The sequence below is a fragment of the Heterodontus francisci genome, chromosome 31 (genome assembly GCF_036365525.1).
Source record: "Heterodontus francisci isolate sHetFra1 chromosome 31, sHetFra1.hap1, whole genome shotgun sequence".
Classification (NCBI taxonomy): domain Eukaryota; kingdom Metazoa; phylum Chordata; class Chondrichthyes; order Heterodontiformes; family Heterodontidae; genus Heterodontus; species Heterodontus francisci.
Window position 1 is genome coordinate 56,231,255 of NC_090401.1, and position 24,810 is coordinate 56,256,064.

The 24,810-nt window shown below is 44.7% G+C and overlaps 2 protein-coding genes across 10 annotated transcripts in view; both read left to right on the forward strand.

The window, feature by feature from the left end:
- LOC137347294 (parkin coregulated gene protein homolog) overlaps positions 1-1,603 on the forward strand; it is a 273,893-nt gene extending 272,290 nt beyond the window's left edge. The window contains exon 5 of the mRNA XM_068011681.1: positions 1,065-1,603. Coding sequence (XP_067867782.1) covers positions 1,065-1,225 — 161 coding nt within the window. The 3' untranslated portion in view covers positions 1,226-1,603. The remainder of the gene's footprint in view (positions 1-1,064) is intronic.
- A 19,652-nt stretch (positions 1,604-21,255) lies between these two features.
- The window catches only part of LOC137347295 (KH domain-containing RNA-binding protein QKI-like), a 121,220-nt gene continuing 117,665 nt past the window's right edge, over positions 21,256-24,810 (forward strand). For 5 of the 9 annotated variants that reach the window (XM_068011683.1, XM_068011689.1, XM_068011686.1 and 2 more), the window contains exon 1: positions 21,256-21,630. In XM_068011683.1, the coding sequence (XP_067867784.1) occupies positions 21,489-21,630 (142 nt within the window). In that variant the 5' untranslated portion in view covers positions 21,256-21,488. The remainder of the gene's footprint in view (positions 21,631-24,810) is intronic. The other 4 variants (XM_068011684.1, XM_068011685.1, XM_068011691.1 and 1 more) reach the window with 2 other exon arrangements.

Sequence of the window (24,810 nt, forward strand, 5' to 3'; positions counted from 1 at the left end):
TGTCGAAGGAACCTTGGTGAGTTGCTGCAGTTGATCTTGTATGAGGTACACACTGCTGCCACTGTACATCAGTGTTGGAGGGAGTGAATGATTCAGGTGGTGGATGAGGTGTCAATCACGTGGGCTGCTTTGTCTTGGATGGTGTTGAGCTTCTTGAGTGTTGTTGGAACTGTACTCATCCAGGCAAGTGGAGAGTATTTCATCACACTCCTGACTAGTGCCTTGTAGATGGTGGACAGGCTTTGGGGAGTCAGGATTCCCAGTCTTGGACCAGCTCTTGTTGTCACAGTATTTACATATGTTCTGTATTCGCTGGGACCAGTCCAGTTCAGTTTTTGGTCAATGGTAACCCCCAGGATGTTAATAATGGGGAATTCAGTGATGGTAATGCCTTTGAATGTCAAGGGGAGATGGTTAGATTCTCTTTTTCTGGAGATGGTCATTGCTTGTCACTTGTGTGGCATGAAAGTTACTTACCACTTATCAGTCCAAGCCTGAATGCTGCTCAGGACCCCAGTTTGAGTACCACTGGCCTTTCGAACACTGAGGCTCTCTCGGGCCAAAAACAAAGGCTAGTAACAATTTTTCAAAGCTCTTGGAGGGGAGTTACTAGCTTTAAAATTAAAGGTAATCAATTTTGAGGTCTTTCCTCGGATTTCAGCTGATGTGAATTCTGCTGCAACTTACTGAGGGCATTCTGAACAGAATTTTGCAGGGAAGCCTCAGAACTATCCCCAACAAAATCTCTTGAAGTGGGACGCGATGGACGCAGAAAATCCCCCTCCCCTCCCATAGAATTTTTTGGTCTACATTTCACCAAGCGGAATCGCAGTGGAACCATTTTCTAGCTACCCACCCCCATTTCCAACAATTATCCAGATGTGTGCCATGCCCGAGCAGAATTTCGTGCCCCCAACCTTGTTTTACTACAGGCAATTATTCTTGTAGATTTTTCACTACATTGCAAAACTCTATGCAGAGTATTCTTCGAGCAGGGAATATAATTAAGTACAATACATTCTGTTGATCTCTGAACTGATTGTCCTTTTTTTTTTGCTCCCCAGTAAATTCTGGAGATGGTATCGACTACAGTCAGCAGAAACGGGAAAATATCGGTGACCTTATAAATGAAACTCTGGAGGTATTTGAGCGCTTTGGAGGGGAAGATGCATTCATCAACATAAAATACATGGTCCCCACATATGAGTCCTGCATACTAAACTAGACGATGGAAAAGAGCACACGATGAAGAATTGAAATAATTCATGGGCAAAGTCACACTGTTGTACTTCCAAATCATCCTAGTATATTCCTGACAATTAGAATTTTGTTTGAAATAGAATATTTTGTAGAAAGTACAAAAATAGAACATCAGTAGCAGCAAATGACAAGTTAGAAAAACATCCGAATTGGTTTAACACTGCATTTCTGTTTTCAATGTGAAACTAACTTTATGCATTACCTTTGATTATATCCAGCCCTTATATTATCTTGACAATAAGAGACTTTTATTAAATAATCTGTATAAATTAGTTGAGCATTTATGAACAATATGGCCATGTACACAAGGAATAATATTGCCTACAAGTATCAAATTGTTTGTACAATAAAAACATTCAATATTCATTTGAGAATTGGTATTCCCCATTCCAGCTTCCTTACACAAAGTTTAGGAGATTGATTTTTCAGGTGTTGATGATGTTTCTGATGGTCTAATGATGTACAGTGATGCACACGTCAAATCAGTTGCTCCTTGTGGATGGAGGTTGCCAGTGTTGATACACACGTGATAATGGGCTTGACACCCACCCAGAAAAATAATCAAGCTCTGTAACTTGAAGGCAAATATCCAACTAAAACATTTCACATTCTGGTTTCTAATCACTTCAATTGGCTGCGGACATGTGGCCCCAGAGCTGCTATTGATAGGATAAGTTCATTACCAAACCTAACAAAGCCACTTTTGTTTCTATCATAGCTGCCACAATCCTTTCAGATAAAGGGGCAGAACACACAGGTAGTCCAGGCTCAAAGGCATAGCAGTTTCAGGAGAAGGTAATATTCAAGAGGCACAATCTACAGGATCAGCATGTTGCTGATGGCACTAATGGAATAACAGTGTCCATAGATTGAGACTCGCCAGGGACACAATTACTGAACATATCAGATAGGAGCAGATTAATGATTAGAATTAATCTGCCTGTTACACTGAAGGTTTTTTTGTGCTATAGTTTAATCCAGTCACCTGGTGGTGCTTTTAATGGGCAACATCCAGAGAATAGTGTCCATTCTTATTCAAGAGGTGGCTGTTGCTGGAGTCACTCAGAGCTGTAGGACAACAGTTAAAGAGACAGGAATAATTTTACACATTGGCAGGCATCCTCAGCCAGTTCCTTCTTGCTGTTGTATTTGAACAAGATGAGCAACTGCAAAGCTGAATTTTGGGAGATTTGAGCTGTGGCTTGACAAAATGTTTCCAGGCTCCAATGCATAACTCACAGAGGTCAGCTAAACAGATTCACAATCAAACTCACAAGATGGAAAGCACCGTTATTGACTAAACCTTTGGTGGCCTTAAGGGAAAATAGTGCTGCTTGAACTGCTCGCAAAGGTTTTACTGTACGATCCAGCCAAAGTTTGCTCAATGGATGCAGCATACTTTCACTGTCAAAGAGGCTTCACTTGGAACTGAACAGGAAATAAGAGCATGGTGGAGGAATTCCAACAGACTGCACCAAAAATTGAGGCAGTGTTCTGATGGGAGATTAGATACGTTTATACATCTTTATGGCATCCAGCTCTCTTTCTATACCACAGCAAAGAACTGCCAATGAATCCCCCCTACCTGAAGAGACACCTTGTGAAACCTCCAATGCCAGCAGTACTGGGTTAATTGAATTCAAAGCAGCCTTTCAGGAATGCTAATTGACACCACAACAATCTATATTTATATAGCAAAATAAAATCCTGCGGATGCTGGAAATCTGAAATAAAAACAGAAAATTCTGGAAACACTCAACAGGCCGACAGCACCCGTGAAGAGAGAAACAGAGTTAACATTTCAGTTTGTTTCAAGCTCTGACAAAAGGTCATCGACATGAAACGTTAATTCTGTTTCACTTCCACAGACACTGCCAGACCCGCTGAGCATTTCCAGCACTTTCTTTTTTATTTCAGATTTCTAGCATCTGCTGTATTTTGCCTTTGTATCAGATGAGCTGATGACTTACAGCCACTCACACTAACAAAAGGCAGACCCAATCCCTTTGCCATTTCCGACCACACGTGAGGGGCTGAATTTTACCAGCGGGGGCCGGTAAAATGCTGCAGGGAGACGCCTGCCTCGGGACCTCGGGGCGGCCCCCCGCCCCTCCCCCGCATGGCGGCGGCATCACAATTTGCATATGGTAATGATTACTTATCTTTGCTGATTATGCAGCCCGCCGCCTCTCCTCCGACACTGCCGGATTTTTCACTGAACGGGCAGCCATCACAATCTGAAAAGCCGGCAGGTCCTCACTCTGCATTCTGGAAGGGAGGAGGAGGGGGGCTACACAGGGGTCTAACTCTGCATTCTGGAAGGGAGGAGGAGCGGGGCTACACAGGGGTCTAACTCTGCATTCTGGAAGGGAGGAGGAGGGGGGCTACACAGGGGTCTAACTCTGCATTCTGGGAGGGAGGAGGAGGGGGGATACACAGGGGTCTAACTCTGCATTCGGAAAGGGAGGAGGGAGGGGGATACACAGGGGTCTAACTCTGCATTCTGGAAGGGAGGAGGAGCGGGGATACACAGGGGTCTAACTCTGCATTCTGGAAGGGAGGAGGAGGGGGGATACACAGGGGTCTAACTCTGCATTCTGGAAGGGAGGAGGAGGGGGGATACACAGGGGTCTAACTCTGCATTCTGGAAGGGAGGAGGAGCGGGGATACACAGGGGTCTAACTCTGCATTCTGGAAGGGAGGAGGAGGGGGGATACACAGGGGTCTAACTCTGCATTCGGAAAGGGAGGAGGGAGGGGGATACACAGGGGTCTAACTCTGCATTCTGGAAGGGAGGAGGAGCGGGGATACACAGGGGTCTAACTCTGCATTCTGGAAGGGAGGAGGAGGGGGGATACACAGGGGTCTAACTCTGCATTCGGAAAGGGAGGAGGGAGGGGGATACACAGGGGTCTAACTCTGCATCCGGAAAGGGAGGGGGTCTGGGATTACTGGAGGGAAAGCTGTGCTGGCATGAAGGGAGGCACCCTGTACCATCCCTCCGTTAACAGTGTACGCTCTGTGTTTGTGAGGGGGCAATGGCACTCTAGGCATCCTGTGTGTGGGAAGGATGCCAGAAAGGGCAGGAGCATTAAGGTTCTCTGGATGGTGGGGGCAATCGATTCAGCTGGTAGGATCTTGATGTGGTCATGCTGTGCCACTCTGAATTTTGGCCAAGATAGGCAATGCCATGGCACACCACATAATTGATCCAAGAAAGCAGCTGATGTACTCGTCAACACCCATCCATGCCCTGTTAGGAACCTTTGAATACATGCAGCGTTTAACTATATTTATCACATGGAAATAGGTATGGTTCATCCTACATTGTGATCCTCTGCACGTGAGGATCCGTATGCGCCAGAGGCAATACCAACAGGCAGGTGTGATCCACGTGGAGGCCCCCAGTTGAGAACAGCAGCCCCCAAGGGGAGCCCGTCATTATATTTGCCATGTATCTACAGGCCCCACATGACATGCCATCGGATGTCAGAGCACCAGTGTCAGAGGAGATTGCGCATATAGAGAGGGTGGTGACATGTCTCTGTGCCCTGCTTAAGGTTGACCTGCAGCCCATGGGCTCTGGTGAACATCCCTTGCCTTTGTTCCTCATAGTGGCAGCAGTTCTCAAGCCTGACATCTCTGCAGCCTTTTAGGAGCCCAAAAGAGACCATTGTGGGGTCACACAGTCAGCAGTGCACCACTGCATCAGGAGGTCACCAATGCCCTGCACCGGAGGGCCAGTGAGTATGTCTGCTTCAGGACGGACTCTCACAGCCAGGCCCAGAGGGCCAGTGGTTCTGGCACCATTGCCGGAGAACCATAGGTTGTAGTGTTCATAGACTGCACTCATGTGGCCATCAGGCCTACTGCCAGGCTACCACTGGCAGACATCACCATTTAAGGAGCCCTCTCAATCTAGGTGAGGCTGGTATGTGAACATCGCAGATGCTTGCAGCGAATGTGTAACCGCTTCTCAGGCAGCTGCCATAACACCTGGGTCTTGCCCCAGTCCCGGCTGCCACCGCTGTTCACTGAACTGGCTCAGATGGAGGGGTGGCTTCTTGGAGATAAGGGCTATCATTTGCAGACATGGCTCCTGATAACAATGAGAGACTCCACCACTGCTGTAGAGGAGAGATACAATGCCAGCCACTGAGCTACATGAGCCACCATTGAGCAGGAGATCAGCATGCTGAAAGAGCACCTCCAATGTCTGGATGGATAGGGTGATGCCCTGTACTATTGGCCGAAAAGGCCAGCTCCTTTCTTTGCTGCTCTGCACAGCTAGGCACCCAATAGGGACCAGGCCTGGCATGATGATGAGAGACGGCAACAGGATTCCTTCTCAGACTATGAGGACGCTGAGGACCAACAATATGAAAGACGCATGGGAGGGCAGATGGCACCCAGGCTCTGCACGTAGGGCTAGCAGTCAGGTAGGGATGTAAGGAAGTGGCTTATCAGACAAAGGCTGTCTGCTCCATAGGAACCAACATGAGCTCTGCAAGTCACACATCACCCTTGCTCACCTGCTGTGCACCAGTCCATATCTGCAGCATCCCTGTGTAAACTATTAGAGGCAGCAGCTGACTGAGCCAATGTCCATATCACTGTATCCGTGGAGACGCTCATGTATAATGGTGGCATGGCAATGGTGTTATTGCATACGTTGGCTCTTCTGAAGGGCCAACAGTGCAAAGGGATGTGACATTGGCGCTACATGCTGGCACACATCATGCGCACAGAGAAAAGGACACGTATGTTGGTGAGGAACATTTAGTGAATGATGTATTTACATTGCTGTGACACCCATGCATTCCCATTTGTGTCAGTGTGTTCTCTGTAAACCTCTGTAATACCTTTTATGGTGTATTTAAGTCTCACGTCCTGGAATGTGCAAATTTAATGTTATTCACCCAGGTGCGGCACACCTACAAGAAGCAATGTTACACTTGAGTGGAAGAAGAGGATCACAACTTCACAGGGCACTGGGACACAGCAGAGTAAGTATGTGGCAGCAAAACGGAAAGTGCTGGGGTAACTCAGCAGGTCAGGCAGCATCTATAGAGAGAGAAACAGAGTTAACTTTCAGGTCTGTGAACTTAGTCATAGAGTCATAGAGAGATACAGCACTGAAACAGGCCCTTCGGCCCACTGAATCTGTGCCGACCATCAATCACCCATTTATACTAATCCTACATTAATCCCATATCCCCTACCACACCCCCAGTGTCCCTCAATTCTCCTACCACCTACCTACACTAGGGGCAAATTATAATGGCCAATTTACCTATCAACCTGCAAGTCTTTGGCTGTCGGAGGAAACCAGAGCACCCGGCAAAAACCCACTCGGTCACAGGGAGAACTTGCAAACTCTGTACAGGCAGTACCCAGGACCGAACCCGGGTCGCTAGAGCTGTGAGGCTAACCACTGCGCCACTGTGCCATCCATAAACTTGGACAAGTTAACTCTGCTTCTCTCTCCACAGATGTTGCCTGACCTGCTGCATTTCTGCAGCACTTACAGCTTTGCTGCCAGATTGACAGCAGCCCCACTCTTCAGTAGTCAGATAAGTATTTCTTTGACAGCTGTCAGGAAGCAGGTGCTGGGGCTGTTACAATAGGGCCCCAGCACCTGCTGCACAACTGTCAAAGGGTTCCTCATATTGCCAAATGTCTCGCCTCTCCCCACGTAATATCGGGGGGGGGGAGGCTCGGCGCAGTGATGCTAATGAGTCCCTGCGTGTAATACCGCGGGGGCTCTGCGGCGGCCGCTAAATGCGGGTTCAAAGGGCGTCGTCGCAGTAAAATTCAGCCCGAGGAATGTCAATTCTTTTCCAAATCAGTTAACCTACACCTGCAGTAGGAAGAGATAAAGTGACTAAAAAAATTCCACACCTACAGATATTCACTACCAATTCTGATTTTAACTCAGGGCAGGAATTGGGCATGCCAGGTCCCAGTTGACTGCCAAACCATCCTGACCTCATGAATGAGTCCCAGTAAGTCATAACGCCTGGTCCTCATCTGCAATCTCTTCAGCATTTCGCATCAAAATACTGCAGGAAGCGGCAGCTGGCGGGTAGGAGCATGATATTGGGCAGCAAGAGGGCACCACCAGGGTCACTGGAGCTCTGGAATGTCGATGGTGGGGGTGGGGGGGAGGGTTGTGGGGTGCGGAGTGGGGTGGGGTTGGTGGGGAAGCCCAGGGCAGCAGAAACCTAAACTTTCTTTGTCGGGCAGGGAGAAGTGCTCATGTCCCTAGCCCGACTCCTCTTTTTGTCAAGTTGATTGGTGGAAAAGCCATAACCACAGCCCCCACTCAGACCCATATCCTGGCTCCACTCCTATTGTCCCTGTGATGTCAGAAAACTTTCTACAGTGGCTTATTCTCCTGCTCCCTCATGATCACGTTGGCTGTGGCTCCATCCTTGATTCTTTTCTATTCCTTGCTGCCATTAGGGGACATCATTTCTAGGTGTGTGATCAGTTTTCACCCAGAGCACCCAAACTTTTACCTGTCTGCCACCATTGTAACTCCTGAACCACTTCTAGTTTGGTGGGGACCAGATGTGGCACTTGACGCTCAACTCACAGTCACAGGACATGAGGTGTGCACACTGTCAAGTTCCACCAGAGTGGAATTTCTGACTGCCTGGCTGACACCACATCCTGGATGAACAAGAACTCAGTAACAGCAAGACTAAAGCCATCCTGTTGGGAATCCACAAAAACAAAGATTTCTTGACAATCTCTCTGGCAGCTCACTCGGGCCGAGTCTAACGGTGCCCATTTGACTCTGAGTGAACTTTAAACTCTATATCCTAACCATCATCTCTGCAATATCACACACCCTAACAAGTCCCAAGTACCGCTGAAATCCTTATCCATGCTTTTGTCACCTTCAATTCCGTCCTTGCTGACCTCTCAAGATCCATCCTTCACAAACAGCAACATGATTAAAAACCTGCTATCTGCATCCTATCTTACACCAAGTCCTACTCCCCTTGACTGCAACAACCTTTGTGGCTCTCCATTCCCAATACATAAACTTCAAGATCCTCTTCTTCATCAAATATCCCTCTATGGCCTTGTCGCTCCCTACCTTGCAAGCTCCTTCAATGTTATATTCCTCCACTCTTTGAACTCAGGTCTACATTGTATCATCCCTCTCCGTGTTCTCCACTTCCAACAGCACGGCCTTCTACCGTCTTGCCCCACATTCTAGAATCCTGAATCCCTCCATCATTGGGATGATTTATTACGTTGAAATGCACTTCCATGGCTCCTGATTTTCTGTCCATGGACTGAAAATGAGGGGATGCAGGTTCACAATTTCCTCACAAGGCTTCCTCGAACACTGCTCCTCACCAGGATCACCCAGTTGGGAAGTCAGTTTCTATACTTTTTGGACGTACTTGCAAATAAGAATATACAGTTTATCAGAGCAGGTTTGGTCTCGAGTGTAGCTCCTAATGAGAGTGCTTGCTTTCCTCTAGTTGCAATGATTTGGGAGTCTGACATTTTTAAAGTAGCAGACATTTAAAGACTTTCTTCTGAGCGTCACACTCTCCTCATTCCTTGAATATGCATTGGAGATTCTGAATCTAGGTTAGGTTGGTCGCCATCCTTCCATCTATGAAAGATGATGGACACGCAGCGAACAATCCATTTAGACAGTGTGTCTTCTCTTGGTGCACCTTTGCTGATGGCTGTGAAGGCCAATCCTTGAGAGGCAGGTTCTGTCACTAGTGCTGCATGTGAAGCTGCCAAGTGACAAGTGACACTGTGAGTTGTTTTTGATGTTGGTGCCTGTTGCCAAGCTGCTGTAGCCACTGGTTGTCTTGGTAGTGCATGCCAGTCCACGGGATGTGTTGCCACTTCTCTCCTTCACCAGCTAGTGACTTCCAGGTGTGATTGTTGACATTTAAGGTCTTCATGTCACGCTTGCAGGCATCCTTGAAGCGGAGCTTTGGGCGCTCCACTGGTCATCTGGCCCCAGTGACCTCACCATATAGAAAGCCCTTGGTTATGCAACTGTCTTCCATCCTACAGACGTGTCCGATCCAGTGTAGCCACCTCTGTTTGATTAGTGCTAACACACTTGGGAGCTCTGTCTTTGAGAGGACTGCCACATTTGTGATTTTGTCCTGCCAGGATATACCCATAATGCATCGCAGACAGCAACGATGGAAACTATTTAGCTTCTTTTCCTGGCAGCTGTAAGTCTGCTTCCGTCTATAATCTGCTGCCATTTTTTTTTCTGATCTGTGTGCTGTGGAAAAGATCTGGAAAAATCTGAATCTAATAGAATCATAAAATGGCTACTGTACAGGAGGCCATTCAGCCCCTTGAGTCTGTGTTGGCTCGTTGCAAGAACAACTTAACTTAAGAACAATTTAGCTCATCCCACTCCCCTGTAGCCATGCAAAATAGGATCATCAACTAAGGTCACCCCAGATAGAACTTGAACCCTCAATCTTGTGGTTCCTAATGCCATCGGGTGACTGGTGCTGTATGTGAAAATATCAACTATAATCAAACAATCTATAGGCTTTTCAAACTCCAGGTTGACACTAACTAATCTGTACTTCCTGATTTTCTTTTAATTCCTGGTGATTTATGGCACGGATTGCTGCAGGCACTGGTTGGAGATTTGGCAGTGGTACGCCTCAAGGAATGATGATAATGCCATTAACGGAAGAGAGATTGTGAAACTGCATGAATTAAATCTTTGAAAGGGTAAAGTTGCATCTTTGAATTGTAAGATACACTCTCCCTTCTCCATGCAATCTCCAGGTTTTTAAAACTCAAAATTTGCCCTGGTCTTTACTTTCAATTTTATCTTTTATGCTTTTCAGCCTTGGTGATGTCTTGCACTATGACCTTTGACTGTTCACCTAGGCTTCTCTGTATATAAGTAAACATGCCTTTGTTCAAGAAAGGAAAATGTCAGCATCCATCTTTTTGTTTTTGTTAATAAATGCTGCTATCAAGCCTTCAACTGAAGAAAATAACTAAGGAACAGATGGTATGGGAGCACTGCATACGGGACACAGGAAAGAAAAATCTCATAATGAATCACACGTCCAAAACATTTCTTCTGTTCTTCTGGTTTCAGTGAATATCAATGATATGTGAAGGAGAACTTTATTCAAAGAGTAAGGAGTACATTATCTCTGCTGGGTAATCTCAATTCCAGTTACCAAAGCTCTTAAAGTTGAATGGCACATTCAAATTTGATTAAATTTGTCATATAAAGAAATTTGAATTTGATGAAACTAGAACAGCATCAGTTTCATGATCACCATTCAGCTAACGCCAATGGGGTTTAAGTGGTCAGTCTGCTACTTACCCGCATGTACCTGTATGTATATGTATGGTATGCTCGTACAAACATATTGTACATGCAGATTTATGTAGTAACACACAGGATGCGCCAAAATTTGAATCCTGCTAATTAATTAGTCACCTTACTAAAAGCTCATGTGTTGTCTCTGTGAGGAATTGCAAATGACCCTACACCTTACCATACCATAGTATAGTGTACTGGCTTACACTATAGCCTCAGTTTGATGAATCCAATAAAAATGGATTGTGCTGGCCCATGCTGGCAGATTTGAGGGCAGGCTGAGTCAAACTTTATGACAGAAGACCTCGATTTGTACAGGCAACTGTGAGATTAAAAGGTTGCCCCAGAAAGCTTTGCCTTCTGCACATTTGGCTGGGAAGTATAAAATCCAGAGAGGCAGCAATTCTTAAAGGACTGAAGTTCACCAGGAAAGAGGAAGGGGTGGTGGTGATGGTCCCAGAAAATTGGATTATTTGTTCATAATGGCACGACAATGACATGTGGACAACATGCTGCCGAAGAGTTGAAGGTCCTGCTGTAGGAGGTGCAACAAAGAGGTTTAGTTCTGTTTGAGACAGAGGCTGGCTCAGCTGTTCCTGTAGAAAAGCCTTATTTTCCTTCCTCCAAATCATGTGCCCTGTGTTTTTGGGTGTGTGAGGTCACAAACTTGATTTTACGAATCAACAGGCATAGTGCAAAGTGGTGCAAAAACCTTGTAAAATCAGTCCTTGTTATTCCACACTACCCTGTGCATATCAAGAGTATCATTTCCCCATGGTGCGTGGTAGTGGATTTATTTACAAATTGCTGATACCGTATTTGCCACCACTCAAAAACTTAACTTACCCTCATTGTTGATTTGAAAATAAAAACATTTAAATGTGAGCACCAGGGAGCATGCAAGCAGTAAATTTGCTTGATGGTTAAATCAGCTTAAAAAGAAATTTGACCCATACTCAGCAGAAAATCATGGCTGCAGTGACTGAGGAAGTCAACTTTAGCAACGATGAAGACTATAAAAAATGTTCTAGCTTTATTATCGCCATCATCAATCTTTTATTAAGGGATAGGGGGCAAAAGTGGATATATGGAGTTAGGTCACAGATCACTTATTCATCCAGAGGGTGGTGGGTGTCTGGAATTCACTGCCCGGATCGGTGGTGGAGGCAGAAACCCTCAACTCATTTAAAAGGTACCTGGACATGCGCCTGATGTGCTGTAACCTGCAAGGCTACGGACCAGGTGCTGGAAGGTGGGATTAGATTGGGTGGCTAGATTTTCAGCCGGCACAGACACGGTGGGATTTTCTATGGTTCTATGGTTCTATGAGCCATGCTGTCATTGAATGGCAGAACAGGCTCAAAGGGCTAAATGGCCTCTTCCAGTTCTTACGTTCCTACCTAGGTCAATGATACAATAGTCACACACATTCCCAAAGCTTGGCAACACCTTTCTCCCTACATGTCAGTTAAGCTATATTTCGTTACTTCCTCCTGCACCACGGGGTATGAAGACTTTAGAAGTCTCTTAAGTGTTTGTACAATGTGGGAAAATATCTAGCTAACGGTAATTGTGAAAAATCTCAATATACGAAAGTATCACATTGTTTTAAAATAATATCATTTTACAGTACATGGACATTATACTAAGGGCTGGATTTTACCAAGCCCACGCGTCGGGTTCCGTGGTGGAGGGAGGACCAGAAGATGGTTGCGGCAGAGGCCCGCCACGGAGCTTGTTGTCAGGAGGGCCCGGCCTGATCCTCCCGGCGGCATTGAGGCTCTGTGGCAGCTCCCCTCCCCCTCCGCTGGATGACAGGACATGCATCTGCATATTTAAATCAATAAAATGAATACATTAACATAAACTTACCTTCAATCTTCTGGGCCCGCCGTGATCCTCAGTGCGGCGGCTAGCACTCCTGCGCCTTCAATTTCCCGTGTGGGGAAAGTTGGCGTGACACTGATGGGGAGGGGGGAGGAGCTAAGATTTCCAGTGCAGTTGGGGGAACGTGGTCAAATAAACGTAATGAGTGTAGGGGATGGTGAGAAGGGCTGAACTTTAAACTTTGTGCAGTCTTCTAGGGGGGAGGGGGGGGGGGTAGGTCAGATTTTAAAGGTAAGTGTTTTTGGGGGGGAAGGGCAAATAGTGAATGTAATTGTTATTGGGGAATGGGAAAGGGGCATTAGAAATGTATTTGATAAATGTTGGAGGGGTGGTTCCCTTTAAAAATTTAAATATGCTGGCAAGGCTAGCTTCCCTTTAAAAATGGCGCCAGCTCCTGCACACAGGTAGCTGATGCCATTGCCAAGGACAGACAGCCCGCCCCCTCTACATGATTGGTGGGCTGCCCCAGCTATTTAATTGAGTTGCTGTGCGGGAGATTGCGGTGGCTCTTTGGCGGGTCGCCATTTTTTTAGCTCGCCTCCAAGATCGGCGGTGGGCTCTTAAAATCCAGCCCTAAGCTGAACGAGCTTGCATGTCGTTCCATTTGCATTAACGCCCTGTTTGCAAATGCAATCAGTTGCTCTTGCTGCATTAGGGTTGCTCCACGTCCTGTCTCGCTGGTGTCACACTTCAGGGTGACTTCATCATTTACGTCATAGTATTTCAGCACAGGCATTGCTGTCACTGGTTGCTTGATTTTAGTAAACGCTGCTTCTTGCTCTGTGCCCCATTACCACTGCCCGTCCTTGGCAGTGAGTTGGTGTAATGGTTCACACTCCAATGACAAATTAGGCAATAATTTTGCTAAGTAGTTGACGAATCCAAAAAATTGTTGCAATGCTTGTACATCTGTTGGTCGCTGGATTGCTGCTACTACTGTCACCTTTTCGGGATCTGTGTGAAGACCTTTTGCTGTCAGTACATGACCTATGTACTTGACTTCCGGCATCTTCACTGCAATTTATTCTCGCTCAACTTCAGGTTCATCTGGCGAGCTCTGTCTAGCAGTTGCACGAGATTTTGTTCATGGTCAGCAATGGCTTCTTCATTGAGTCTTGGCATCCATAAACTAGCAGATCATCCACTATAGCTTCCACTCCGGGAAGATCACTAACTATCTCATGCTGTCTGCGTTGATACTCCACTGGAGCCAGGAAATGCCAAATGGCATTCGCAACCATCTGTATCTCCCGAACGGTGCCCAGAATGAGGTTTTCAGCTTCACTTGCCAGTAACCATCCTTCGCATGTAGGGTAGTGAAGATTTTTGCCTTTGTAAGTTGTGGCAAAATTTCTTTGATGGTTGGCATGGTGTAGTGAGATCTCTTCAGAACTTTATTTAGGTCCTTTGGGTTGATGCATACTCTTTTCAGGTTGTTTCACTGCTACCATGCTGCTAATCCATTCTGTACGGGTTGTCACTTTCTTCATTACTCCCTTCTTTTCCAGCTCTTCTATCTTGTCTTTCAGGCTGGCCTTGAGGGCAGCTGCAACTTTCCTCGGCAGATGCTGAATTGGTCTTACCCTCTCATCTACTTTGAGATGATATTCTCCAGGAAAACATCCTAAACCTGAAAACACATCGTTGTACTCCTCTAGGATCTGTTCCGCGGTCAATGGTTTAGTGTGCTGTGACACGTTGCAAATCTCTTTTTGCACGTTGAGGGTTACCAGTTCAAGCTTTAGACTTGACTGACATCCGACTGAGATGACTGGCTTTTGCTTGCCGTCTATGATCTGGAACTCCAGATCTACGTTCTTGCCATTGCATTGGGCTCTCAGAGTAACTTGTCCTCTTGGCACTAGTATGGTGTCACCATATAGCCTCAACCTTACTTTCGAGGGCTTCATTTTTGGATCGCCATGTTGAGCCACTTCACACAGGTCTGTGAAGGTCATGATATTGTATGACACTTTATGTTGACTTGATGTTCTCCTTCTGCAGTCATCATTCCAACAGTCACAACCCATTTATCACCTACCCACCTGACTGAACCAACCTGTTGTATGGTATATTGTGATTCATCAGAATCTTCGGCTGATATCTCTCCAGTGGCCATCTGTACCTGCTTGTTGTACTTTCTTCTAACCAAACCCTTGTGTGCAAAATGATTTGGCTTTTTGCAGTGAGAACACTGCTTTCCCCACACTGGACATGCTTCTTTTCCTGTGCGTGATGTCCTGTGCAGTATATGCATCCTGCCCTTTGTCCATGATCTTTCTGCCCTTTTGGTCTGGAATGTCAATCAGCATAATCTGTCATGATCTGTTCTGCCATGAATATGCTCTAGCTGCTGATTTACAACCTCAGCACTTCTGTACATGTTAATCACTTTCCTGAGTAAGTTTCTCCTCTCTCAGTAGATGTGCTCTCACTGCGGGATCTCTTATGCCTAATACAATCCTGTCTTTAATTAGATCATCTTTTAGTTGTGCAAATCCACAGGATTCTGCAAGCTTTGTTAATGCAGTCACATAGATCAATGGACTGTTTTTCACCTTGGGCTCTAATATCGAACACACACTGTTCATAAGTTACGTTCACTTACGTTCAAAGCATGCCTTCAAGGCTTTCAAAATTTCTGCTGTCCATTTGTTTTGTTCTTTGGAGAGATTTAAGGTGGAATACACTTTGTAACAGTCTCTCTCCAACAGTTATAAAAGTGTAGCTACTCGTAGCTGCTCTGATTTATTAACTAAATCTGTTGCAATCTCGTAATTTTGCCATTGCAAGTGAAAAAACTGCCAGTTCTGTTTCATATCACCTTTAATTTCGACCGGCGTCGGGACAGGAAGATTTGCAGTCATTTTGTCTTACCCATGGCTTTCAGTGCTTCTTTCTTCCTTTTATGTAGCTTCCTGTAGCTTTTAGCAGCTTTCAGCGGCTCTGAACGTTCTTGTGTTCCTCTTTTAGTAGCTGTGCTACTATACAGCTCTTCAAATCTCAATCTCAGCTCCACTCTGACACCATGTTACGTGTGCAGGCGCTGACGCTATTTTTAAAGGGCTTTGAGCCCTGCTAGGACATTTAAGTACTTAAAGTTAACGTAAATGAAAAGAAATGCAGGTATTTCTACCGCCCCTCTTCCATCACCCCCAATAACAATAAAATCAATTATTTCCCCTTTAACCCCTTGCCCTAAAACACTTACCTTGGCAATCTGACCATCCCCCCTCAAAATTGCACAAACTTTAAACTCCAACCCTTCTTACCATCCCCTACACCCATTACATTACTTTGACCCTGATCCCCCCCACCCCCGCACAGATAAACTTACCTTCTTCCCCCCTCCCCACCAGTGTGGCGCCTCGTTTTCCCGGACGGGGAACCGAAGGCGCAGGAGCATTGGCCACTGGCCTGAAGATCGCAGCGGGACATCAGGCAGCAACATAAATATAATTCATTTTAATTTAATTAAATATTCAAATGGGGGTCCCGTCGCCGAGCAGTAGGGGGCCACCACAGTAATATCACGCTGGACCCTCCTGGCGTCGGGGTGCGTGGCGACTCTCTCCCCGAGGCATCTTCAGGCTCCCCCACCATGGACCCCGACCCCTGGGAGAGAACAAAATCCAGCCTAGAGAGTGGGAAAAACTATGGCAAATGGAATTCAATGTGGAGAAATGTGAGGCCATCCACTTTGGATCTGAGAAAGACCAATTCTTTTATTTGCTTAAATAAAAGCAAAATACTGCGGATGCTGGAAATCTGAAATAAAAACAAGAAATGCTGGAATCACTCAGCAGGTCTGGCAGCATCTGTGGAAAGAGAAGCAGAGTTAACGTTTCGGGTCAGTGACCCTTCTTCGGTTCCGAAACGTCACTGACCCGAAACGTTAACTCTGCTTCTCTTTCCACAGATGCTGCCAGACCTGCTGAGTGATTCCAGCATTTCTTGTTTTTATTTCTTTTATTTGCTTAATGGTGAGAGTCTAGGAGCTGTGGGGGAACAAAAGGATTTGGATGTCCATGTGCACAGATCATTAAAACAAATGTACAGGTACAAAATGCGATCAAAAAGGTGAATGGAATGAATTCAGGGGTACAGTAGCATAGTGGGTATGATACTGGACTAGTAATCCAGCGACCTGGACAAATGGTCTGGAGACTTGAGTTAAAATCCACCATGGCAGCTGGGGAATTTAATTTCAATAAATTATTTAAAATCTAGAATTAAAAAGATAGTATCATTAATGGTGCAAATGAATCTATAGATTGTTGTAAAACACACTTACGTCCTTTAGGGAAGGAAATTTCCTGTCCTTACCTGCTGCGCCCTATATATGAGTCCAAACCCACAATAATGGTCAGAATTTTATATTGGGTGGGAGGCCCCGTCCACTGGCCAAAAAGTCGGGGCGAACCCGCCTCGGCCGGGCCTGGGGAGCCATGCTAGGATTTTACGCCCCCCAGGCACTTAATTGGACTTCGGCGGGACTTTCACCTCTCTGAGGCAGGCTTCTGTTCAGCCTCAGGCGCCCGCTGGCCACTGGTGAAATACCAATGGTGGCGGGAGGAGGCCTTTAAGTGGCAGTTAATTGGCCACTTAAGGGCTTTGATTGGCCTGGAGTGGGCGGCTGTTCCACGCCCTGCTGCACCACGTAAAATTGCAATAGGGGCAGGAAGGCATCAGGAACAACACCCCCACCTCCCACTCAATTTTACAACCCCGCCCCCACCACCAGCCTGCTCCTGTTTGGGGGTGGGGGGGGGGGGGGCGTAAAATTCCAGCCAATGTATTTGACTCTTAACTGCCCTCCGAAATGCCCTAGCAAGCCACTAAAGTGTTATTCAAGAATTAGATTAGATTAGAGATACAGCACTGAAACAGGCCCTTCGGCCCACCGAGTCTGTGCCGAACATCAACCACCCATTTATACTAATCCTACACTAATCCCATATTCCCAACAAACATCCCCACCTGTCCCTATATTTCCCTACCACCTACCTATACTGGTGACAATTTATAATGGCCAATTTACCTATCAACCTGCAAGTCTTTTGGCTGTGGAAGGAAACCAGAGCACCCGGAGAAAACCCACGCAGACACAGGGAGAACTTGCAAACTCCACACAGGCAGTACCCAGAATCGAACCCGGGTCCCTGGAGCTGTGAGGCTGCGGTGCTAACCACTGCGCCGCCCTTAAGAAAAAGTACTGGTGAATGCAACCTTCAAGTTGACCACCACCTTCTCAAGGGCCACTATGGATAGACAATCTAAATGTTGGCCTTACCAGTAATACTTACATCCTCTTATTGAAAAAAGAAAATGTTGACGTTTATCTCCAGGGGTTTGGAAAGCAAAAATAAGGAAGTGATGCTTGATTTCCACAGAAATTTGGTCAGACTCCATCTGGAGTACTGTTTTCAGTTTTGGGCACTGAACCTCAGGAAATGTGTTTTGACCTCGAAGGGGTTGTGCCACAGATTCACCAGAATGATATTGGGACTTTAAAAGAAAATAACCTTTCTCATTGTATCCATTGGACACACAAGTGCCAGTCACATTCACTTTTTGAACTCTTCTGCATTCAATGTCTTAGAACACAAGAAATAAGAGCAGGAGTAGGCCATTTGGCCCCTCACGCCTGTCCTGCCATTCAATAAGATCATGGCTGATCTGTCCCAGACCTCAACTCCTCTTTCATGCCAACTCCTCATAGCCCTCAACTCCCCGATATTTCAAAAATCTATCCATCTCCTCTTTAAATGCTTACAGTGATCTAGCCTCCACAACTCTCTGAGGTAGAGATTTCCAGACATTCACTACCCTCTGAGAGAAGAAATTCCTTCACATCTCAATTTTAAATGAGTATCCGCTTGTTCTGTAACTATGTCCCCTAGCTCGAGATTCCCCCACTAGTGGAAACATCTTCTGAACATCCACCCTGTCAAGCCCCCTCAGAATCTTTTACATTTCAATAAGATTCTTCTAAACGCTAATGAATAAAGGCCTAACCTGTTTAGCCGTTCTTGATAAGTCAACCCCTTCATCCCAGGAATCAGCCTAGTGAATCTCTTTTGAACTGCCTCCAATGTCAGTATATCCTTCCTTAAATATGGAGACCAAAACTGTACACAGTACTCCATGTGCAGCCTCACCAACACCCTGTACAGTTGTAACAAGAATTCCCTATTTTTAAACTCCAACTCCTAGCAATAAAGGCCAAAATTCCATTTGCCTTCTTAATTACTTGCTGCACCTGCATGCTAACTTTTTGTGTTTCATGCACAAGAACATCCAGATCCCTCTGTGCTGCATTTTTTTTTGGAGTCTCTCTCCATTTAAGTAATAGTCTGCCTTTTGATTATAAAAACAAGAAATGCTGGAACCACTCAGCAGGTCTGGCAGCATCTGTGGAAAGAGAAGCAGAGTTAACGTTTCGGGTCACTGACTCAAAACGTTAACTCTGCTTCTCTTTCCACAGATGCTGCCAGACCTGCTGAGTGGTTCCAGCATTTCTTGTTTTTATTTCAGATTTCCAGCATCCGCAGTATTTTGCTTTTATTTTGCCTTTTGATTCTTCCTACCAAAGTGCATGACCTCACACTTCCCCACATTAAAATCCATCTGCCAAGTTTTTGCCCACTCACTCAACCTATCCATATCCCCTTGCAGATTCCTTGTGTCCTCATCACAACATGCCCTCCCACCTATTTTTGTATCATCAGTAAATTTGGATATATTACACTCTGCTCCCTCCTCCAAGTCATTAATATAGATAATAAATAATTGAGGCCTTAGGACTGATCCTTGTGGCACTCCACTAGTTATGTCTTTTCAACCTGAAAAAGACCCATTAATCCCGACTCTGTGTCTTCTGACAGTTAACCAATCCTCAATCCATGCTAATACATTATCCCCAATACCGTGAGCTCCTATCTTGTGCAATAATCTTTTATGTGGCACCTTATCGAATGCCTTCTGGAAATTCAAATACACTACATCTACCGGTTCCTCTTTATCAACTCTGCTTGTTATATCCTCAAAGAACTCTAGCAAATTTGTCAAACATGATTTCCCTTTCACAAAACCATGTTGACTCTGTTTGATTGTATTAAGTTTTTCTAAATGTCCTGCTATTTCCCAACGATCAACGTTAGGCTGACTGGCCTATAGTTTCCTGCTTTTTGTCTCCCTCCCTTCTTGAACAGGGGCATCACATTAGCAGTTTTCCAATCCGCTGGGACCCTTCCGGAATCCAGTTAGTTCTGGAATATTTCGACCAATGCCTCCACTATCTCTGCAGCCACTTCCTTTAAAATCCTTGGATGCAGGCCATCAGGTCCTGGTGACTTGTCTGCCTTTAGTCCCATTGGTTTGTCAAATAATTTGTCCCTCGTGATACAGAGAGTTACAAGATCTTTCCTCCCATTAGCTCCTTGCTTATCTGATATCTGTGCGATGTTTATAGTGTCCTCCACCGTGAAGACCAATACAAAATATTAGTTTAAATTATTTGCCATTTCCCTGTTCCCCATTATCAATTCTCCAGTCGCATCCTCCAAGGGTCCCACGGTCACTTTAGCTACTCTCTTTTTATATACCCTTAGAAGCTTTTGCTGTTTGTTTTTATATTTCTTGACAATTTACTTTCATCATCAATTTTCTCCCTCTTTATTAGCTTTTTAATCATCCGCTGCTGGTTCCTAAAAAAATCCCGGTCCTCTGGCCTACCACGAGTTTTTGCTGCTTTGTATGCCTTAGTTTCTGATTGGATACGCTCCTTGACCGCCTTTGTTAACCATGGGTGGTTCATCCTTCTCACTGAGTCCTTTTTGACTGGGATAAATTTTTGCTAAGCGTTCTGAAATATCATTGAGTACCTTCTATATATTCTTAGCCCAAAATCTAAATTGATTCAGCAATGAATAATGCTACTACTATCCAATTTCAGCTTTGTGAGTCAGTACAACTATATGACATTAAAATATAAATGAAGCACAAACTTGTGACTTAAATTCTCTGCAACAGGTCCAATGTATAATAAATAGTTAAAAAAATATTGCGGTTATTTGCAGGTGTGAAACTTTGGAAAACAGTTATATACTTTTGAAGTTGGAAATAAGTTTAAAAGTAAAATTGTAAACTTACATATCACCAGTCAAAATTAGACACAGGCTAGTATGTAATTCACACTGGAATTTATAATGTACGGCATGCACTGATGGCAAGAAACAGAAATGACATGTTACAGCATGCACTGCACAAAGCACCAATCAATTTTGTCAAAAATCTAGCACAGTCACTTAATTTCTTCCTGGTTGCAATGATAAATACTATCTTGTTCAACAGCTGTAAACATTTAGGCAAAAGTGCACGTTGCTCAAATGTTTCTGCAGGAAAGATACATGCATACAACAAAGATTGCCAGTTCTACATGCATGTGAACAGCTTCAGATTATGAAAGGAGAGAGAGAGGGCAGCAGAATGAAAACAAAACAATCTACAGGGAATAATTTGCCTTTGCTTGTGTGGAGCAGCAGCTTCAGCAGCAAGGACGCGCATGTGCAGCGGGAGGGTGAAGGGGCGGAGCCTCTTGCTGCGATTCAACCAAACTTGTTCTGCGGAACGGTCCCGCCCATTGCGAGCGCTGATTGGCCCGTTGCGGGCCGGGACTGGCGCCAGCGCGGGCGCACCGCGACGGGTGATTGGAGCAGGCGGCGCGTCAATCAGGAAACGTCAGTCGGATTGGCAGTCAGGTTAGATCGATCCGGGTAGTTAAGGGCGGCGAATGTGTCGCCGTCGTGCTGAGGGGAAAAAATTTTCTTTTTTACACACGGAGTGGAGCTGAAGTGTGGAAGGATCGGTGTGGGCGGCTTCAAGTACAAAAAAAAAACTTCAGTCTTTTGATAAATATATATATATACACATAAACATATAAATCTATAATTAGTCCTCAAACAGAAAAAGAACGATAAGAACTATGGTGGGGGAAATGGAAACGAAGGAGAAGCCGAGACCGACTCCCGACTATTTAATGCAGCTGATGAACGACAAGAAATTAATGTCGAGTCTGCCCAACTTTTGTGGGATATTCACACATTTGGAGCGGCTGCTGGATGAAGGTATGTGAGTGTTTTTTTTTTGAGGGGGGGTAAGATTGCTCAGGATCGAGAGAGCGGGTCATCGACCATTCATCCCCTCAATCGCCCAATATTAAACCTTCCCCCTCTCCTCCTCCCTACCTCATTTCAAAGGGGGTGAAAAAGTTGGCCAGAATGAAAGTTTTCTTTGTTTTTCTTTTAAATTAAATTTTTTTTAGCCCGACCGCTTCCTATCGGCGCCGCCCGCACGCTCACCCCCTCCTCAACCTGGGGGGTTGAGATTAAAGTCCCTCACTCCGGGAGGGCAGAGCAAGCCTTCCTTTTTTTTTAAAAACCAAAAAACTTTTATAACTTAAAATGTCTAATTTAATACTGCGTATTTTCGTGCTGTATTCTTTTAAGTTTACTAGTTTTTTTAATGTTTCTCCTCCCGGTTTGAAATATTATGCCTACCTTTTTGGAAGATTATTTTTTAAACTGTCTCGTGTTAAAACTCCGGTTTTAAGGAGCCTTCCCTACCCTTCCTCCCTCTGACATTGTTTGGTGAAACTGGGAAGCCGGCGGTCTTCATCCCGCGCTTGGAGAGGTCCTGGGTTTGGGGGGCAAAAGTTTGTTTTTGTGAGTATGAACTGCTCGACAGAGTTTGTTTAAACTTTTTGTGTGTTTTTCGGTGCGTAGTTGCTTGGAATCCTTCCAGAGGAAGTCAAGTCTCCTTTTCCTGCTCGAGGGGAACAATCCCACGATGTTTGTGATAGTTGTCGCCAGGCTTTTGTGTTCTTTATCTTACTGTTGGGAACTATGGAGTTTTGTTTTAAATGCCGCATTATATTTTAAAAGACAAAAGGTCACGGATTAATCCCCCCCCCCCCCCCCAAAAGCCCGCAGGACACATCGGAAAGTGTGATCTCTAAATGCATCTTCAGTTCCAACGCTAGGCTGCGCCAAACCATCTAAAACAAGTTTCAGATTTGACGGATGCTCACAAACCGATGCTGAATGGATTTCCTAAATCACTGTTCTTACAGTAAAAGGATGCATTAAATTGAAATAATCAGCCGAGGCTGTTTTCTATTATAACAATGGCATCATCAGATCTGCTAACATTTCAAGTGGATTGAATCATGAAGGACTTCCGATACTGTGTGATATAAAATAATTGCAGCTGGGTGTTAAATGGTAATCTTTTTGTTTGCTGTAACTACTGAATAGTTGCTTTTGTATGCATTTAACACGTGTTTTGCATTACTGCTTAGTAACTTGAGAGGATCACAGAAGCCAAATTCAATCTATTAATCTGGCAAACGCTTCCTGCTAGGCAGGTTTTGATGATTTCGCTGACCTGTGTCCAAGTACTACCACTTCCCCTTTTTTTAAAAAAAGAACAGAACAAATCCCCCTCCCATCTAGTTCCTGTTTACTTGCAAATCAGCACAGTCAAGACTGGTGTTACACTGACTGAGTGTTATGCAGAAGCTTACCTTTGTATTAGCTGCCATTATTTTCGAGGCTATGGGGGTTTTTTTGTATTTACAGTCTTATTTTGCCAGCTGTTCATAAGTCACGACTGAGAAAAGGGGCTGAGGCCCATTAAAGTTTTCTCCTCCGGTACCAATACCCTGACTCCATCTTAGTACCCATTTCTGGTTTGAACTACATGTTTTTGCCACTAATACCTTGTAATAGACTGATTAGTCCAAGCATTTATCAATATAAATATTCTTGCTCTTCTGTAGCCTTTCCAGTGCCTGTGTCCTTTTCAGTTCTGGTCACCATGGTACCAAAAAGTACTCCAAATGTAGTCTGACTGAGCATTGTAAAGCTTTTGTCATAACTTTTGTGGCCTTGTAACAGTATTTTATTCTGGTTATGTATCTGATTTTTTTTTTGTCATTGCACCCAGGTGCTGTTTTAATCTTCCATATGCTGATTTGGTCTGTTGATGCCATCCTTACAATGCACTTTCTTAATCGAGGGGAACAGCTTTATGTTTATTTGCTTGTTAAATGTCATTTGTATTTCTGCTTTCCTTCCCGTTGCATAATTACTCTAAAGTTTGCATTTTGTGTATCCTCTGGCTTTCGTGCTTTCCTTATTTCATTTAAGGGCATGAACCTGAGGCCTATCTTCCGTTCATTATGCAGATAGAAAGCAGCAGCACCTCCTGTCCACCCCCTAACACTGCAGGTTTTTTCTTAACCAGCTTATCTAGTCCTTAGATTCTAGCTGCATTTAGTTAATTTAAATGTCTTGAGAATGTTGGAACTTTAAGAAAGCTGTCAACAAACTGATATCAGCAATGCCAGAGGTTTGTTGTTTACAGTACTCCATGCAAATCCATAATGGCCGTCTTACATTGCACAGTTCCAGCTGAATAGTTTCAGTAATTTAATGCCCTTTTTGATGTGCTAATGGTTCTACAGTTATCTAGGTATGATTTTTCTCTCAAAATATAGCCACTGTTAGCATGCTTCCAAACCCATTCCAAATGATTTGCTTTTTTCCTCCTTGATATTGACCAGTGTTCTGTGAATTTCATCCTGAGTGTTCGAGGTAGTAGCTGCTTGGTCTGAAGGATTTATTGGGCTTAACGCAGTTTAAATTTTCAAATATCTCTGCTCTAAATTCAGGATTCATAGCATGCTGTGTGTGCATTACAAAAAATTAGTTGTTAGTATGTACTTCAATCAACAAACATTTTTACATATGGGTGCCTTGTCTGATCACACTGCAATTTTTGAATCATTCTTTCATTCCTTTGTTTTCATTTCCCCTCATACCATAAATGTTACCTACAGTTTGTAACAGCATACTTGCTGGTCATCCTGTTTAACAGGAATCAGAATTGCTAATGCTTAAATTTTACATGGTTCCCCTTTTATCTCTCTAGTGTTCTCGTTCCCACACTCCATTGTTTTGTTCAGCCCGATTACTTAAATCATGTGTTGCTATGACCGGGTGAGGAAGGGGTCTCTGGCTCCTCTCGTGCCCCTTTTCTGGTTGGGCTACAACAGGGTTTAACTTTTAAAACACTTTTTAGCTTAATACCTCTGAGTCCTTACTCACTGCTCTCTAATTGTAATTGTAAATGAACCAACCAGACAGGCTTTCTCAAGTTTGAACAAGAAAGATGAGTTTATTAACCTTATCACTCTAACTCGGTTAAAATTACTAAACTATGTGACGCAACCATGCTAACATGCA